Source organism: Andrographis paniculata, unplaced genomic scaffold (genome assembly GCF_009805555.1).
Source record: "Andrographis paniculata isolate CXL003 unplaced genomic scaffold, ASM980555v1 Contig66END, whole genome shotgun sequence".
Taxonomy (NCBI): Eukaryota; Viridiplantae; Streptophyta; class Magnoliopsida; order Lamiales; family Acanthaceae; genus Andrographis; species Andrographis paniculata.
In genome coordinates this window covers 2423668-2442184 of record NW_026137602.1, presented here as the reverse complement: position 1 = coordinate 2442184, position 18517 = coordinate 2423668, and the positions used below count along the sequence as shown (strand labels likewise).

General features: G+C 30.3%; 1 protein-coding gene and 1 long non-coding RNA gene across 2 annotated transcripts; one reads left to right on the top strand and one right to left on the bottom strand.

Annotated features, from left to right (window-relative positions):
• The first annotated feature begins 742 nt into the window (after positions 1 to 742).
• On the top strand, positions 743 to 4064 carry LOC127262893 (zinc finger BED domain-containing protein RICESLEEPER 2-like). Its single transcript, XM_051291757.1, has 4 exons — positions 743 to 892; positions 1215 to 3260; positions 3350 to 3413; positions 3879 to 4064. The coding sequence occupies exons 2-3, from the start codon at positions 1218 to 1220 to the stop codon at positions 3380 to 3382; spliced, it is 2076 nt and encodes a 691-aa protein (XP_051147714.1). The 5' UTR covers positions 743 to 892; positions 1215 to 1217; the 3' UTR covers positions 3383 to 3413; positions 3879 to 4064.
• A 13568-nt stretch (positions 4065 to 17632) lies between these two features.
• On the bottom strand, positions 17633 to 18468 carry LOC127262806 (uncharacterized). The gene is made up of 3 exons (XR_007841269.1): positions 18337 to 18468; positions 17757 to 17852; positions 17633 to 17675 (listed from the first exon to the last, which is right to left on the bottom strand). It is a non-coding gene; the product is annotated as an uncharacterized LOC127262806 (long non-coding RNA).
• Positions 18469 to 18517: the final 49 nt, after the last annotated feature.

The window sequence follows — 18517 nt, the reverse complement described above, 5'->3', positions numbered from 1 at the left end:
TTTAACTATATATAAAACTTATAAAGAATGATGTCGGTCCATTTTTTTTTTTTATGTAATTTCTGAAAGTTGTGAAGTTTTTTAGTATGAGAAATAAAAATATCGTAAAATCTCGTACTATATTATGAATTTCTTAAATAGATCATTCCAAAAGTACTTTCAATCTTTTAAGAAAGACATGATATATTATGTTGAACTACAAATTTTCTTTCGAATTAAGAACTTAACAAGGTTCAAAGTTTCTCGAATGTAATTTTTATTCGTAGAAGATTGAATTTCGTCATATTGTTCTTCAATATGATTCACGGTGTTTAGGGGTGGAAATAGGCCAGGGCCTATGACCTGGCCTACATCAAGCCTGGCCTGGCCTGTTCTATTTATTAGAAAGGCCAGGTTCAAATTTTTGTTAAAGCCTGTTTATATATACAGAATAGGCTTAGGCTTATGAAAAAGTCTATTTACTAAACAGGCCGGCCTATTTAATAATAATATTATTATTATATAAAATTATTTTTTATTATTATAAAATAAGAATAGTTTTATATATAATAATGATATATAAAAAAAAAATTTTAATTATAAATTTATTAAAAAAAAACAAAAATAAAAATAATTTTTATCCCAATAAAAAATTTCAAATATGAACAACTACTGCACACATGTTCCTTTTTTTGTTTTTTTTATCATAATTCAAATATTATCCCGCTGTAAACTGAACAACAACTGTCCATATTCATTTTCCACCGCTGCAAGCCTGCAACTGCTGCCAGACCTCCACGCCGTCCAGGGTTTTGCAATCTTCTTCACAGAGACCCACTACTTTTCTTTTTCCTTCTTCTGTCTTCATCGCCTCTTCTTTTTTATTGCTACCGGTGGAATTTGGAAAAATAAGGTAAATATCGTTTTTATATGTTTTTTTTCGTTATTTTTATTTAGATATGAATTTCAATATATATATTTTTTGTTTTTTTGTTATATTTTATTTATCTTATATATTTTTTTATGACGTTTTTTTTGTTTTTTTATAACGTCATTTTTTTAAAATAGTTTTGTTATTTTTATTTTTGTGTTTTATATTATTTAGATTAAAATGAAAATTTTATATTTTTGTAGAAAAATATAAGATATATATTTACAAGAATGAACAGTTTCTGATATTTTCGTTTATAATGTATATCATTAATTAAATAAATTTTTTATTTATTTTGAAGCAGGATATGGCTTCGATGGATGAAACAAATATTTTTGATCTTCCATCTGATACACACAATAGTATATCAGTGGATTCCCTTTCAAGCCAACCTGTGGATGATAACAGAAATGAAGACGAAAGGAATTCAAATCAAGCAAATGAAGGTGCCAATAGGAAAAAAAGGAAAAAAACTTCAATTGTGTGGAATGACTTTGATGAAATTCAAGTTGCTGAAGGTGTTAAGAAAGCTATTTGCAAATACTGTAAAAATGCATTTGCTACTGGGGGAAGAGGTGAGAGCACAAGCCATCTAAAGAGACATTCAGAAGGGTGTTTGCAGAGGTCAGTACAAATGGCTTCACAAAAGAAACAATGTGTCATTCCTTTTAAGCCATCCAATTCAAGTAATCCGTTTATAAGTCCGGGGTTTAGATTTTCTAATGAAAAGATGAGGGAAGTCATTGCCACTTCTATTATGGTACATGAGTATCCTTTTAGCATTGTAGAAGACGATGCTTTTATATGGTCATTTCAGTATGCGAACCCTGAATTTCAGAAAGTTTCTCGTAAGACGATACGAAGTGATTGCATAGCAATATATGAAGCAGAAAGAAAAGCATTGAAGGAATTATTAAAGAGTGTGAGCAAGATTAGCTTGACAACAGATATGTGGAAATTCAGTCATCAAGTGATTGAATATATGGTAATCACTGGTCATTTTATAGATTCTGGGTGGAAGCTTCAGAAAAGGATTTTAAGCTTTGTCAAGGTGCCTGCTCCAAGGCGAGGAATTGATGTAGCCAATGCCATTTTCAAATGTTTGAAGGCTTGGGGGATCGAAGATAAAGTGTTCTCAGTATCAATTGACAATGCTTCATATAATGACTCGTGCTTGAGGTATCTAAAAGACTACATATCACGCAGCACCAAGCTTGTCCTCGATGGAGCTCTATTTCATGTTAGATGTTGTGCACACATATTGAATCTTTTGGTGCAAGATGGGCTTAGTCGAATCAAAGATATCATCCATAATGTTCGTGAAAGTGTGAAGTATGTAAACTTCAATGATTCAAGATTGAAGAGTTTTGGTGAAGTAGTTGAACAAAAGCATCTAAAAGAAAGGAAGTTGATAATTGATTGTCCAACAAGGTGGAATTCTACATATCACATGTTAGCCGCTGCTTTAAAATTCAAGATTGTCTTCTCAGAATACCAAGAAAGAGAACCTCATTATACATTTGCACCTTCAAATGAAGATTGGGAGAAAGTCGAGAAAGTTTGTAAACTTTTAGAGGTTTTCAACTTAGCTACCAATTTAATATCTGGAAGTGAATATCCTACTGCCAACTTGTATCTTTCAGAGGTCTGGAAAGTGAAGCAAGTAATTGATGATGCGACAAAGGATGATGATCTTTTTATGATACAAATGGCAACGCAAATGAAAGAAAAGTTTGATAAATATTGGGGTGAGTGCAATCTATTGATGGCTGTTGCAAATGTATTGGATCCGAGAGTTAAATTTCATGGTGTTGAAATATGTTTTCCAATGATATACAAGTCTGAAGAAGTTGCTGCCGAGTATGTGAACAAAGTGCGTGCTTCACTGCAACAACTATATAATGATTATGTGGCCTTAAGTGTTGAAGAATCATCCTCAAGTCAGTGCAATATGGCTAACATCTCCTCTGCCACCACCCAATCTGAATCTGCGATAGTTACTGGGTTTGATCAAATTATGAGTCTTGTAAGAGCAAAAGAAGCAATTCCTGTATCAAAATCTGAATTGGATGCCTATCTCGAGGACAGTGTTTATATTCCTGATGGAAATATGTCTTCATTTTGTGCCTTGGAGTGGTGGAGGAACAACAGCATGAAATATAAAGTTTTATCGAAGATGGCTGCTGATGTACTTGCGATTCCAATATCAACGGTAGCTTCAGAGTCTACATTTAGTGCTGGAGGTAGAATTATAGATGAATATCGTTCAAGATTGAATGAAGAATCTATTGAGACACTAATTTGTGGAGGAGATTGGCTTCGACATAAATACAACTTGAAAAAAAAGAAGGTAAATTTTATTATTAACTGTCTTTTCTTTATCTTATTCATCACCCACAATATATTTTTTTCTAATAAAAATATTTCTCTCATTTGAAGGTGAATGAGTCTTTGAAGGAGATAAGCTTATAGATTAAAGAAGTTCTTTAATACTTTGGTTGCGGTACGTTTTAAATTTATAATATTTTCTGAAATTTTTTATACAGATTAATTGTTTGAAAATCTGATTTTTTTAGTAAGATATTGTTGTTGCATGATGTATTTTGGGAGGATTCAACTTTGATTTTCTGAAATTTGTTGCAGGATGTATTGTTTGAAATATTTAGATAGGTTTGCAGGTGGTTGTTTTGATATTACAATTATTTATTTATTTTTTTTAAAATATTTGGATAGGTTTGCAGGTGCTGAAATTTTAAATTTTGATTTCAGGAGTGGAAATGCTAATGTCCAGAAGATATTATTGATCTATTTGCTATTTTTCTCTTGAAACTTTTATTGTATTGGTAAGTAAGATATTCCTTTTTTCTTTTTGTTCTAATATAATTTTTTGATGCTTTGCGTAATTTATATATAGAAGGAAGAAATTTCAGATATAATACTAATTTGATCAACTTTTGTACTTGAACAGATTTAATGGTTTCAGAAACTTTGGGGGAATTTGCAATTCTTGTGGCTTGTGGCCTGTGGGTGACGTGAACTTGAAAAACTATGTTATTAATTTCTAAATATTTTTGTCGAATTTTTTAATATTGCTTCTGAGTTAGCGTTGCTTATTTCTTTGTTAGAACAATCAGCTTAATGACAATAGATTGATGTAAACTGTTTTTTTTTTTAATGTCATTATGCAGTAATTTCTATCAGCTTTTGTCTGGAGTTTGCAAGACTTATTCCCAATAATTATATATATATTTGAATGAATTGTAATATACGTTGTTTTGCAAATTATTAGTATAATATATTGTATTTTTATATGGCAATAAAAATGATTATTTTTGTCATTAAAAAACAGAATTTTTTATTTTTTTATATATAATATAAATAATTGTATCTGTTTTATTTTTTATTTATAGTACGAAATTTACAAAAAAAAAAAAATAATAATAATAATAATAAATTATTATGTAGCCTTTTAAACAGGCTCGTAGGCCAGGCCAGACTTTTAAAAAGGCCAGGCTCAGGCTTTAAAAATATTTTTTTTCAGGCTGGTAGGCCAGGCTCAGGCCATATCTTTTTAAGACAGGCCAAGCCTATTTAACCAAAGTCTGGCCTGGCCTGGCCTATTTCCACCCCTAACGGTGTTGCAAATTCTTATTTTGAGTATTTTGTTTTTTTTTTTTTTTTATGACGTGAGAATCCGCAGCCGCTACCCGAGAATGCGCACTAGGTAAACTCCCGGCCGAACATAATAACCTGCAAACCAGGCCCGACGGAAAAGTCACATTAGGCGAACCATATGTGGCAGGTGACCTGAGACGTAGGGGGTTGAGTATTTTTTTCTTTGATTGAGTGATAGTGAAAGAAAAACAGTATAATTTTTTTGTGTAAAATGATCTCCAAAAAAAAAAAAAAAAGTATAATTAGATATATTCTATAGTAAAGAAAATGATATGTTTGTCCATTAATTAAATATCATCTATTGGCTTATATTTCGATTTGATTGTCTAAATATAATCAATATAGTATCGATATCTAAAAAACTGTTGTGGATATAAATAGTCTAATCCATTTCATTTTCAAGTCTTCTAAAAAGCTGTTGTACTGATAATGTAACTTGCTAGTTTGGAAATTTTTAAAATTTTTTATTTATTTATTTATTTATTTTAATGATAGTAAACAATTATGTAGTTAAATATCGTGCATAAATAAATAATTAATTAATTAGATTTATTGGTAAAAATATATATTTCATCTTTTTTTTTCTTTATTTTTTTTAATGATAGTGAACAGTTATGTAGTTAAATATCGTGCATAAATAAATTATTAATTAATTAGATTTACTGGTAAAAAAATATATATTTCATTTGTCTCACTCCTAAGTAGTTTTTTAAAATTTTACAATAAATTAAAAAATAATAATATTTTATTGATTAGTGAAAATGTTTAACAATTTTTTATATTTTTGTCATTTGACTTTATGTATAAATCAATTGTATGTATATTGATATGTTGGTCATTTAGGTAGAAATTAAGGATATTTTGGTATTAATTTATGATAATTTTTACTAAAATAAGAGAGTTATATTGTTGAGTGGAACATACGAAAATGATAAAAATGATATTTTATGTTGAAACGAAAATGGTATATAATTAAGCACTTTGGTTAACCTTACTGATTGTCAGCACATATTTATAAAGAAAGTAGAATATATTAATGTAATATGTAGCACATATTTTGATTGCGCATTATATAATTACATTTAGTACAATATATAACTCACAAACAAAAGTTAATACAATATATAGCATAGCGCATTATATACTTTTGTATAGCACAATATATGCTGATTTCAAAATAATATATAACTCACATAACACATGTTTCTATATAACACAAGACATACTGTTTGTTTTATAATGAAATGTTAATTGCTTCAAATTAGTGTGCTAACTTTGGTCATATACTATCTTCCATATGATGAAATGTTAATTGGTTCAGTTAGTGTGCTAATCACCACTCGAACCGTTGCATTAATTAAGACTAATAAAAAACTAACACTTGTTAATTTTCGATAATACAAAAAAATACATTGATTTGACTAAATTAACACATTAACCGCTGCATTAATTAAGACTAATAAAAAACCAAAACTTGTTAATTTTCGTTAATACAAAAAATACATCATTTACTAATTAAGAATTTTACAAAGTATAAATATACTTTTTAACATTTCTTTTCAACTCAAGATAGATTTTAAGAAGTTCCCTTAAATTTGTTCAAAATATCAATAAGTGTGGAAGTGCAATTTTGTGAAAATATAAATAAATTGATTTTTAATATATATATATATATATATTAAAAATTCTCCGTAAAGTCACATTCTGCATTAGGGACAAAAAAGTCATCAATTATAGGGAGTGTGTTTTGTTTGAGTTTTAAATTTAAATCAACAATATTTAGTATAGTTCTTGATTAATTTAAATACATTATTTTCTATCACAAAATATAATATCAAAATAATATTTAAATAAAAATTCCAAACTCAAATAATTGCAAAATCATAAATTGATCTCCATTTGATTAAATTCAGAGTCAGTGTTAAATTCAAAGTCACGCTATAATAGAGAGAATTATGGTCTAAAGGTTATCAAGTAGAAGACTGTCTGCATGATTAAATTTAGAAGATTATTAGATACATACCTTTCATAGGATAAATGTGAGTATAGAATAATTAGAGTTGTTAACAAGTTGAATCGAACAAAAGTTTTAAGTGTTTGTGTTCATTTGTTAATGTTCGCAATCAAGACTCGTGTTCATTCGTTAAGCATTTGAGCTCGTTCATATTGTTTAAGCTTGGTTCTTAAGCAATTTGTTATTCAATCTTGTGTTTTGATTAATTAATTACTAATCTTATATATTTATTTTTTAATGAATGTCTGGGAACAACAACGATTGCCCACGCATATTCCCAATGCCAGTAAATCGATATCAAGCCAGCTAAAGCATGCAGTAAGCCGAAAATATACCTCAGCCATATATATTGACTTCCCGTGTTGAGAGACTCTCAATACCTAATCCGAACGGTTAGTAAGGATGCCTACAAACAACATAATTGAATATCAGCATTAGCACTTGCAATTTTTAAATGAAGATTTAGAATCTTTAATTTTAGCAAAAAATTTCTAAACTTTTGAGTATTATAAATAAGAGAACAAAATGTCTGGAATAGGAATCAAGAAGATACCTTCATCACGGGTCATCATTTTATCGACTGCGAGAGGACAAAGAATACTAAGCATACTTAGCACAACCTCGCAAGTCGAAGAGCAGCTCGAGGAAGCCACTTCCATTCGACGATGGGTCACACAGAAGGAACGCCGGAACAACGTTCGAGGGGCAAGCGACATCGTCGGTAGAACTTGGGAGAAAATATAAAGAACGCCGACGAGAGAACGAAGAAGACGACTGCGTGATGAATGAAAGGATTTCAAAAACCCTAGATCGATTTGGTGGATAACAATGGGGGTGGTTGGTAATAGGTGTTGTAAATTAAGTTTATTTTGATTTATTAATTAAAAATTAGTATTTTTAATTTTGTAATTTGGTTGTAATTATTGCAGTGGCAATTTTGTAATATAGTGTAGATTTAAGGGTAATTTTAGTTGTAGGTAGGTATTAGGGTTACTTAAAAAAAAGTAATTGATATATTGTTTTAGTACGGACTAAAATAGAAAAATGGATAAATAGTTAAGGGACGGAAAAAATGAGTGTTATCATAAAATATGATATATATATATACATATATTCATACAAATATATTACATATATTTTATTAACTCATAAAAAAAAATTAATAATTCATTATAAAATATTAATTCTCGTGTCTGGACTTTTTATATATCTCACTTTGTCAATTAAATATTAGCTTTTAACGGTTACCTAGTTTATTTAGGGTATGTTTCTTCTGGCCCGGTTTGGGAGAAAATATTGTTCAAACATTGTTTGCACAGTATTTTCTCCTAAACCGCTCCCCATCACCGACATTGGCTGCAAATGGCAGCTGCCATTTGTATTATTTTTATTTTTCTTTTAAATTTTTTTTTTCAAATTTTATATTTATTTAATATTTGTAATAATTATAGGGTAAAAAAATATATACAATATATATGTTATTTTGTAGAGAATAAAATTTTTTATAATATGAATAAATAAAAATTTAAATATATATATGTTGAGTATAATATAAATTCATAATCAAATCATACAATATAAATTTTATCAATTAAATTTAATACACATTTATATTATTTTATTCATTATCCATCAAATCAATACCCATCAAAACTCTCAAAGCTCCAACTAAACTCAAACACAAAAAAAATAACAAAAATCAAATAAAAATCAAATCCAAACCCAAATTCCAAGACCCCTCTAAAGAAACATACCCTTACTTACTTGTAGTATGCTTTGACTAGATAGGTATATTAGTTGTTTATACAAGAGTACTTGATGAAATAATTATTTTGGTTTATACATGAAATAATAATTAATGATATTTTTTTTAGAATTTTTGTTATTAATAATTAGAAATCATAAACATGTTAAAATATTTCTTTATCCAATTTTTAGATGTTTTATAGGAAAAATAATATTTCCTCCGCCTCACTTACTATGTCTAGATTACTGTAAATACGAAATTTGGGATAAATATAATTAGTAAATTATTAAAAATATATTAGACAAATAATTATCCTATAAATATAAATAAATATACATTTAATATTAAGATAACTAATTGGTTTAATTAAAATTTAAAAAAATTATAAATTAAAAAAATTAAAATGTGTAATTATTTTTCAAAAAATAAAAATGACATGAGATATGATATGGATAGACAAAAACGACAATATAGGACGGGGAAAGTATATATTAGTGAAAATATGAATGTATCTTCTATCGAAATAATATAAAATATAAAATTATTAGTATGATTTTGTTCACCCAAATAATTTTTTATAATATATATATATATATTCTATTATCTCGTAAAATGTCAATATCTAACACAAATATTATTTTTATATTATATACTACCTCTGTTCGGCTCTAAGAGTCTCATTTACTTTTTGTGTGTTGATCTTTAAATATTAATTATTATATCAAAACGTAGTACAAATTAAGAAAAAATTACAAAAATATTTTCATTAGTATCTTATAATACTAATAGAATGATATTTGTACAAAAACTTATACAAATATAAAGATATTTTTAATGTTACGTGCAATAACAAAAAATGTAAAATAAAATTCTTCATGCCACATAAAAAAATAAAATAAAATACTTTAAACGAAAACACTAAGCAAACACACTATATATATATATATATATTATGTTAATTATGAATTATATTATTATTTTATTCAATTTATAATTTTCAATTAATTACTTTATTTTATTTATTTTAAAATAAAAATAATTCCTTATGTGATCCGTCTCGTTTCAAATGATTCATTTGATTTGTTACACGAGGTAAAAATATTTTTGATATTATTTTATTATATTCTTATTTGAGTAATTATTGGTAATTTTAATATATAAGATTAAAATAAAATTAGAATAGGTATTTAAATATTTTAATATTATATTTCAATAAAAATATATGTAATATGGATATCCTTTTATAGATAATAAAATTTTAAATAATAAAAATAAATAAATAAAATATTTATTTATTTATAATTAAGATAAATTATTTTATTTTTTTTTTAAAAAAGAGTTTTAAATGTAGATAAAAATATATGTTTATTGAGGAGAGAAATAGAAATAAAATGGTTTTGAATTTGTCGTGATATATGATATTATATGTTATAAAGTTAATTAATTTGATTTATATTTATTAAGTATGTTTAGATTTAGTAAATTTTATCAAAAATAACAACGTATCAATTGAAGTGAGATAGATAAAAAAAAAAAAAAAAAAAATTAGACAATTGAAATGAGACGAAATGAGTATGTTATAAGAAATGGCAACTTGGATTAAAATTTCTAGGTAAGAAATATATTTAAATTCAGTCTCTCTCCGTTAAGAGAAGACATTATGCTCTTTATTTTTCATTTATATTTATATTTAACTCCTTATTATTCATTTTTCCCATTGAATCACAACATAATGTTACAAATATTTTATGTACTCTCGTTAATTTTATATAATCTGTTTGCATATTCCAAAATTATTCCGTTGTACAAATGAAATTTCTAATTAATATGCCTGAAATTTTTATTTATGTACTTGAATTAGTTACAAAAATATCAGCCAAAAAGCAAAACTCAAATAAAACCTACAATCCCATGTTGTAAATGCGTTAATTTCTTCCATACTCTTTTCCTCCAACTCAGTGTATTGCTAACGAAGCACTTCGCCAAAATCATTGCCGCCGAACCACTCCACAGAAACTATCTCCACCGCTGGAAGTACCCCATCACTAGCGAACATCTCAAACCCTACTCCAATGTCAAAAAGATCTCATCCCCGAAACGGAGTTCGAAGAAGTAAGTTAAAGTTTTTTTTTTGGTCGAACGATATTTTAGTTTTGTACTTTTGAGTTCATGGTGTGCTTTGATATATTTTTCTTGTGCTTTGGTTGGATATATACAAGCCTTGATTCCGGACCAGTTTACTTTGGCATTGTATTGCACTATCGGGTCTAATATGAGTTATTATGATGTGTTTTAAATTGAAAATTATGTTGTTGTATATAGAAATATCTTTATTTGTATCTTTGTATATTTACCCGTGTGTTTGTCTTGGGGTTTGGATTTTGAGTTGAGATTTGGATAGTAAAATTTTTTAATTGGAATAGTTGTATGATATGATATAAATATGTGCTGATGTGATATTTTAAATGTAAAATTGATTTTTAGTAAAATATTAAAAATAAAAATTAGGTATTTTATTTGATATTTTTAAGGGGAAAAAAATTGGTGAATAGTAGAATCTGGTCAAATTCTCAAACGAACACACCCGTAGTAAAATAATTGAGATGTGAGGCTGGCGGAGTTTCTTATTTTTTTCAAATACCGTAGACATATTTTTCTCTTGTGGAGTGAATTTTTAAATGCCAAATGTTTTTGCCAATGCCCTATCTTGGTGTTGATTGTTGTTATACCTATTTTTATTTGTAAAGATTTTGTTCGTTTTTACTATTGTTCGTGTATGCCTCCAATTACCTTTAGTTCAAGAAAATGACACATTATTCATGTCTGAATTTTTAATTGATGTTCCTATGAATGAAAGTTGCACATCAATATAGTTGTGTCATAAATTTGACTAAGTATTGTATAAACTCCTGCAGATTTACGTTTTTATTGTAAATATTGTTAGACCTAAGAGTGAGTATAATAGGGCTTATATATAGATTTTCTATATTTTTGTTTCATAACAGGATGACTCAATTGAAAGTTGAAATGAACGAGAAACATCTAACTAGTGTACAACTCACTTCATTCGGGCACTTTCTTTATTGTTCGAAAATGAAGCTTCTCTGACATCATTGTGGGAAATTTTTAATACCTTTTACATTATCATCATTATTTTATTCTAAATCGATCTATAAAAGATAATATTCAGTGTTTTTTTATCGTTATTGTTCATTTGATTCTATCTTTCAAATATCTTTACTTGAATCAGTGTTGTATACACTTATCCTTGTTTTAAATGTTGTCAGGCCCAAAATGAGAGTCTCAATTGTCGGCCACTAGTATGCATATTCGTCGAAAGCTACGTTTTACGTAATATAGAAACTTATCTTGTAATACCCTCGGAGTTAGGCAGGTGCTAGGTCAAATCCTGTGTATGAATGAGCCGGTGCTAGGTCATCCAAGAGGGAATAGAGATTAAGTGGGATTAATAGACTACTAATGTCAACAATATGGAAAATTTTTTTTCAGGAACCCTATTAAAAGAAGTATAAAGTTAACCGTGTTTTCCCTAGAGTAATTTGAGGATGGGTCATCCCCTGTGAAGTCTCACAGGGTGCGTGTGAGTGAGGACAAAGTGCGCTACAAAGACTCATGTTGACTTGTGGTGTCAGTCTACGATCCCAACATGCCCGGCTTTGCATGGCTTGCGAGCCAGGGTGTCACATACCTACCTACCATGAACTGCTCGTCGAATATGACATCTCTGCTAAGCACCGTCTTTCGAGTAGAAGGATCCCAAAGCTTATACCCCTTCACACCTTTTGTATAACTGAGAAAGAAATTTTAAATTATTAAGATCAACTTTTGAACCTGTCCATATCTCCTCAACCACTTTTCCATCCAAAGATGCACGTGGAGACCTATTGAGAAGATACACTACCATCTGGATTGCTTCTGCCCAAAACCTCTTGAGTAAATTTGTTTGCAACCTCATGTACAGCGCTCTTTCTAGGAGAGATCTATTGAACCTTTCAGTGACGCCGTTCTGTTGTGGAGTTCATTTGACGTTGAAGTGTTGATGTATCTCATTCTATTCACAGAACTCCTGAAAAAGTCCTTCGAGTGTGTACTCCGTGCCATTATCGGATCGTAGATATTTTATTCTCTTCCCTATCTGAGGCTCTACTTCACTCTTTCACTTCTTAAATTTCTGAAAATTTTCAGACTTGCGTTTCATGAAGTACACCCAAACCTTTCTTGAGAAATCGCCGATAAATGTCACAAAGTAGTACGATCTTCCCAAAGACACCTCCTGAATAGTCCCTTAGATATCTGTATGCACATAATCCAAAATGTCCTTAGTTATGTGTTTCCCTGTCTGAAACTTCACACATGATTATTTGCCAAAGACATAATGTTTGCACAAACCTTATACTGCAGTATTTAAAATATTTTAACTGACCCCGTTTGTAAACACAGACATCCCACTCTCACTCAAATGTCCTAACCTGATATGCCAAACATCGCATCAAAATTATCAGTTCCAGAAAGAGTAGATACTCCATCTACGACAGTGTTTCCAATCAATTTGTAGATGTTCCCGGCCTCCCTCACACTTTTCATTACTGTCAATACCCTTTTTGTCACCCGCAAGCTATCATCATCATTACGGTATGAAAAACAAATAGCATGCAACGATCCCATTGAAATCAGATTCTTTTTCAACTCAGGCACATGCTTAACATCACATATTGTCCTAACAAAACACCATCAAACATTTTTAATTTGATATGTCCCTTGCCAACTACATCACACATTTTATAATTTCCAAGATAAATATAACCAAAATTACGGAATGTATATGACTGTAACTAATCCTTATTAGGCGTCATATGAAAAAAGCATCCTGAGTCTAATATTCAGCAATCCGCAGCCTTATCTGTGGAAACATATAACATATCTTCATTGCTGAAATCCGAATCATTCCTTTTGGACTGAATTGACAGATTGGGAAGGACCCCCATTATGCCCAACATGACCGAGCTGTCGCCACTTATAGCAATGAACGTTCTTTCTGTTCCTTGATTTTGATCGATTATTTTTTCTTCTTCCGCCACTGATTCCAAAACCACTTTAACCATTTCTGCCCTGCTTCCTTCCTCGATTAATATTGTCCCACACATACAAACCTTCATTCTGGATGTTTTCAGAACTTGCCTGTCGACGCTCATTATGAGCAAGTAAAGCAATTGTTGTTGTATCCAGAGTAATCGTATCATTTTCTGATTGTAAGTGCCAATCTCTGTTGTTCATAGGAGAACGGCAGATAGTAGAGGAGAATCATAGCCCAATCCTCATCCTCAATTTTCACTCCGATCCGATGCAGATCAGAAACTACTTGATGGAACGAGTTGATGTGTTGCACCAGACCAGTTCCCTTCTGCATTTTCATCCTATATAACCGTTGTTTCAGATGTAGTTTGTGGGTCAATGACTTTGACATGTACTGATTTTCCAATTTCTCCTAGATCTCGATCGGCGACTCAAGATCCAACACATGGTACATAACGTCATTGCCCAGACATAGCTTGATCGTCGCAGCAGCCTTCACGCGCATCTCGATCCATTCAGCCTCTTTCATCCCTTTTGGTTTTCCCGATATCATTGTATTCGACATCCCTTGTTGTGCTAGCAAATCCTTCACCCTACGCTGCCATAATGCGAAGTTTCCTGTTCCATCGAACTTCTCCATATCAAATCTCACCATAGAACCCATGGCTCTAATACCAATTGTTGAAGTACCTTGAAAGATTAATTGACTAACACACGCAACAATAAATCAAAGATAAGAATACGAGATTTACAAGGTTCGGCCAAGATTGCCTACGTCCTCGGGTGTGTGCCGTTTCTATTGCCCGTGAATTATTTCTTGTCGTACAATACACAAAATTCAACCAATCCATAACTACAAAAAGAACCCTACACATCCTGGATCATTTGTCCCGCTCCGTACTGCGGGGGCTCCGCCCCTGCACTTCCGGATCTGTCGGGCTTCGCCCAACCCAATTCCCACCCCCAACACACTTGGGTCAGCCCCATCGATGTTGAGCCAATTTCAACAAAACTCGAAGTCGTGCAACGGCTCTACCGCCGAAGCCGCTCCTCAATCCGACGACGGACAGGCTCTGTGGAGTGCTATCGAGACGCACATAGCTTGATTCATGGTGCTTCACATTTAGAAGAGGCTCGAAGCCCTTTCGGAAAAATCTAGGTTGAAGCCTCACGAAAATTCGCTTTGGTTCCAACACCTTGCTCTCATAATTTTCATTGTCATTGTTGTTTTGTTATGAAATACTACAATGATTTAGAATCATTACTATCTTTGTTATTTTGTAAAAAAAAAATAATACTTCCCTCGTCCAACTATAAAGTATGCATATTTTCATTTTGGGATGTCCAATTACAAAGTAATCATTTAATTAAATGCCTCATTTTTTTTTTACAAATACTCTTACTTTACATCACATCATTATTTTACACCAAAAAGTAACAACAAAAATGTAATTATACTACTTTCAACTACCCATTATAATTAAAATACTATTATTTCTTAAACTCCGCGCCAAAAGTAAATATTTACTTTGTAACCGGACGGATGGAGTAATAAAAATAAAATGAAGAATTTTTTACATATAATAAGGGTTTTAAATTATATTTGATAGATAAAAATGCAAATAAAATATTATTTTGAGGGTAACATAGAAAGTTCACGGGTGAAAATCTATAAAATTTATAAATGGAGAATTGTGAGTAATAAACATGGAATTAAAATGAATGGATGGGTTAACAAAAAAATATGGTTTTAGAATTAGAAATTTTAGGAGAATTAAACGATATTATGTATATATTAACTTATCATATGATATATTTTATATTTGAGAAGAATGTGACTTTCACTTTAATATATATCGATATATATCACTTTATTATTATTATTATTTTTATCTTCAATTATTTAGTGTTTTTTTTTTAATGTCTTTTTTATCCATCTAAATACATATAATATTTTAAATTATGTTGTTTAATATTATGACAAAGAAAACAAGAATAATTCAATGAAAATGATTCAAAGTCGAAAAAAAATTTAAAGCCAAATTTTGAAAAGAAAGAGGCAAAGAAAAAAAGGTGGCAAAAAATAGATGAAAAAATATGTAACAATATTATACTATAATTTTTAGTTTTTATATTGTATTGTATATACATATATTGATATAATTTTATTCTTCCAGTATATTTTATATGGATAATATCGTTTGTTCCTCGAGTTATTTCTATATTAGTTTGTATTTTAATAATAAAATAAAAAAAAAATTATTTATTTTTATTTATAATATTAATGATAGTTAATGATTTAATTTTTTCTAACAGCTATCTACAACCGTCTATTATACAACCGTCTATTATGAATTATTTGAAATATAACAAAATTATATTGTATAGAGCTTTTAGGTTTTTTTTTTTTTTTTTTTCAATTTCTCATTTATTTATTTAATATGTATATTTGATATGCACTGAAGCTAATATATATATATATATATATCTTTACTTTTACATGTATTCTACATATCTTTCTTTAACAAAGAAAGTAAAATTAATACATATATATTTTTAAAATTTATCATTATAAATTATTTGAATTTTTTTCTTTTTTTTTTTTTTCCCATATTCGAAGTAAACAAGTAAAAAACTTACATTAATACATGCAATAAGGTGAAAATAGTAGATTATGTATATATTAGATAATATAATTGTTTATATTTGTTTTCTAATTAAAAATATTTCTAATATATTTTGTATTAAATTTATGTTTGTTTATTTTACTGTATATTAATACTACTAATTTATTAATATGTTTATATTTATTTAAATATAATGATATTTGATTTAAAATTAAAATTTATTTAGAAATTAATTGAATATATAAATAGTAATATACAATTTTTAATTAAGATAATTTTTAAATATAAATTAAAAATAATAAATTAATTTATTAAATTATTTTTTAAAAATTAGTATTTAATAAAATGAGGGACATGATAGACTTTTCAAGTGGCAGATCCGTACAATCTCGTCGTTTATTGAATACTCATTTTCGAACCCGTCATTAGCAGTTCGGGCTATACTCAGGTCGGGTGGACTATGACATAATGTGTACCAAAGTCGGGTCAACGTTACATCGGGGGAAACAGGAAGTCGGCCAGACGCGGAGGGATGTCAAGATGAAGGTCGGGGTTAGGGTTTAGGGTCGTTGTAATGCAGTCGGGACCGAGGTCGGTGGAGAAGGTCGGTTGAGATGGAGGTCGGACAGTCAGATCACGACTTGAATAAGTCAGCCACGTAATACAAAGGTAGGTTAAGGGCAAAATTGTCATTTTCGAAATGAGGGACATGATAGACTTTTCAAGTGGCAGATCCGTATAAACCAATACAAAGGTAGGTTAAGGGCAAAATTGTCATTTTCGAAATGAGGGACATGATAGACTTTTCAAGTGGCAGATCCGTACAATCTTTTTCGAACCCGTCATTAGCAGTTCGGGCTATACTCAGGTCGGGTGGACTATGACATAATGTGTACCAAAGTCGGGTCAACGTTACATCGGGGGAAACAGGAAGTCGGACAGACGCGGAGGGATGTCAAGATGAAGGTCGGGGTTAGGGTTTAGGGTCGTTGTAATGCAGTGTGGACCGAGGTCGGTGGAGAAGGTCGGTTGAGATGGAGGTCGGACAGTCAGATCACGACTTGAATAAGTCAGCCACGTAATACAAAGGTAGGTTAAGGGCAAAATTGTCATTTTCGAAATGAGGGACATGATAGACTTTTTTCAAGTGGCAGATCCGTATAAACCAATACAAGGGTAGGTTAAGGGCAAAATCCAGCAGTTCGGAGATACTGATCCAGCATATCAACAAAGATTGCTTAGCATATCAATAAGTATTGTTTATACCACAGTGGAGAAACCAGCGGGAAAAAACAAACAATATGTATACCATCCTCCCTTGTACCAGTTAATGCATCAAATCTAGCATTTCATATATGTTAACCCATCATATCAACAAGTATTGCTTTACATATCACAGTGGAACAATTAGCAGGCCAAATAAACCATGAACTCGGCGTATTCAAAGTACATATTTCAAACTGGATGACAAAATCTAACCTTTGCAGATCGAACTTTTTGAGGGCTGAAGAGCTTTGCAACATCTTCCAATGTTATTTTTCGCTTGAGATGACATGAAAAATAGCGCACACCGCATTTCTCGTTGTGGAACTTATCAAAAAACAAATGCTGAAAAAAAAAATAGCATATTACACAATGAGAACAATAAAACAGAAAAGAAAACAAAGTGATCACGATATTTTTATTTACCATTAAGCAATGCATGTCCCCGGATGGCCTTCCACTGACCAAAGCTTTTTTCTTGAATTTTTTAGACATTGTATCCAGACCCTCTACAATCTTATCCTGAATAAAACCAGCCCAATTAAACTCATTTGCCAACTCCTTCGACTCAAGGAACTGGAATATGCGATGATTAATCTTTGCATTTGATATGGGCGTAAGCAAGACACACATGCAATACATTATGTATATCCGCCAAAAATTAACATCACTCCTTAGTCTACTACTATCTAGTAACTCCTTTAACGAAGACTCAACTATATGTTTTTTATCCGTTCCTATGAGTTTCATATCTAAACTGAATTTATCAGCAAAATTGTAAAAAGAATCAGACTCGTACAATGAAATAGGTTCCTTATTTTTGCCATATGGCAGCCCATAGACAACACCAACATCCCGATCGGTAATATACCACTTATTCCCATTAGATAGATGAAAGCACTCGCTATCAGGGTCCCAATAACTCAATAATTTCATGATAGGAGCCACGGGAATAGCCATTGGCTTCACATGGAACAATCCTTTGAAAGGGCTAGTTTAAATATACCTTCGAATCGAATCTCGATAAGGTTTCTGTAAAGATTCATTGAGGTGGGCGACCCTCCTCGGAACGCAAGGCAGTTGAATGATAGGATCATTTGACATCGTTGATTCTTTAGAAGAGTTGCGATTAATGGGACCAGGGCTTCGCGAATTCAAACTAGAGCTTTTCCAAAACTACAACAACA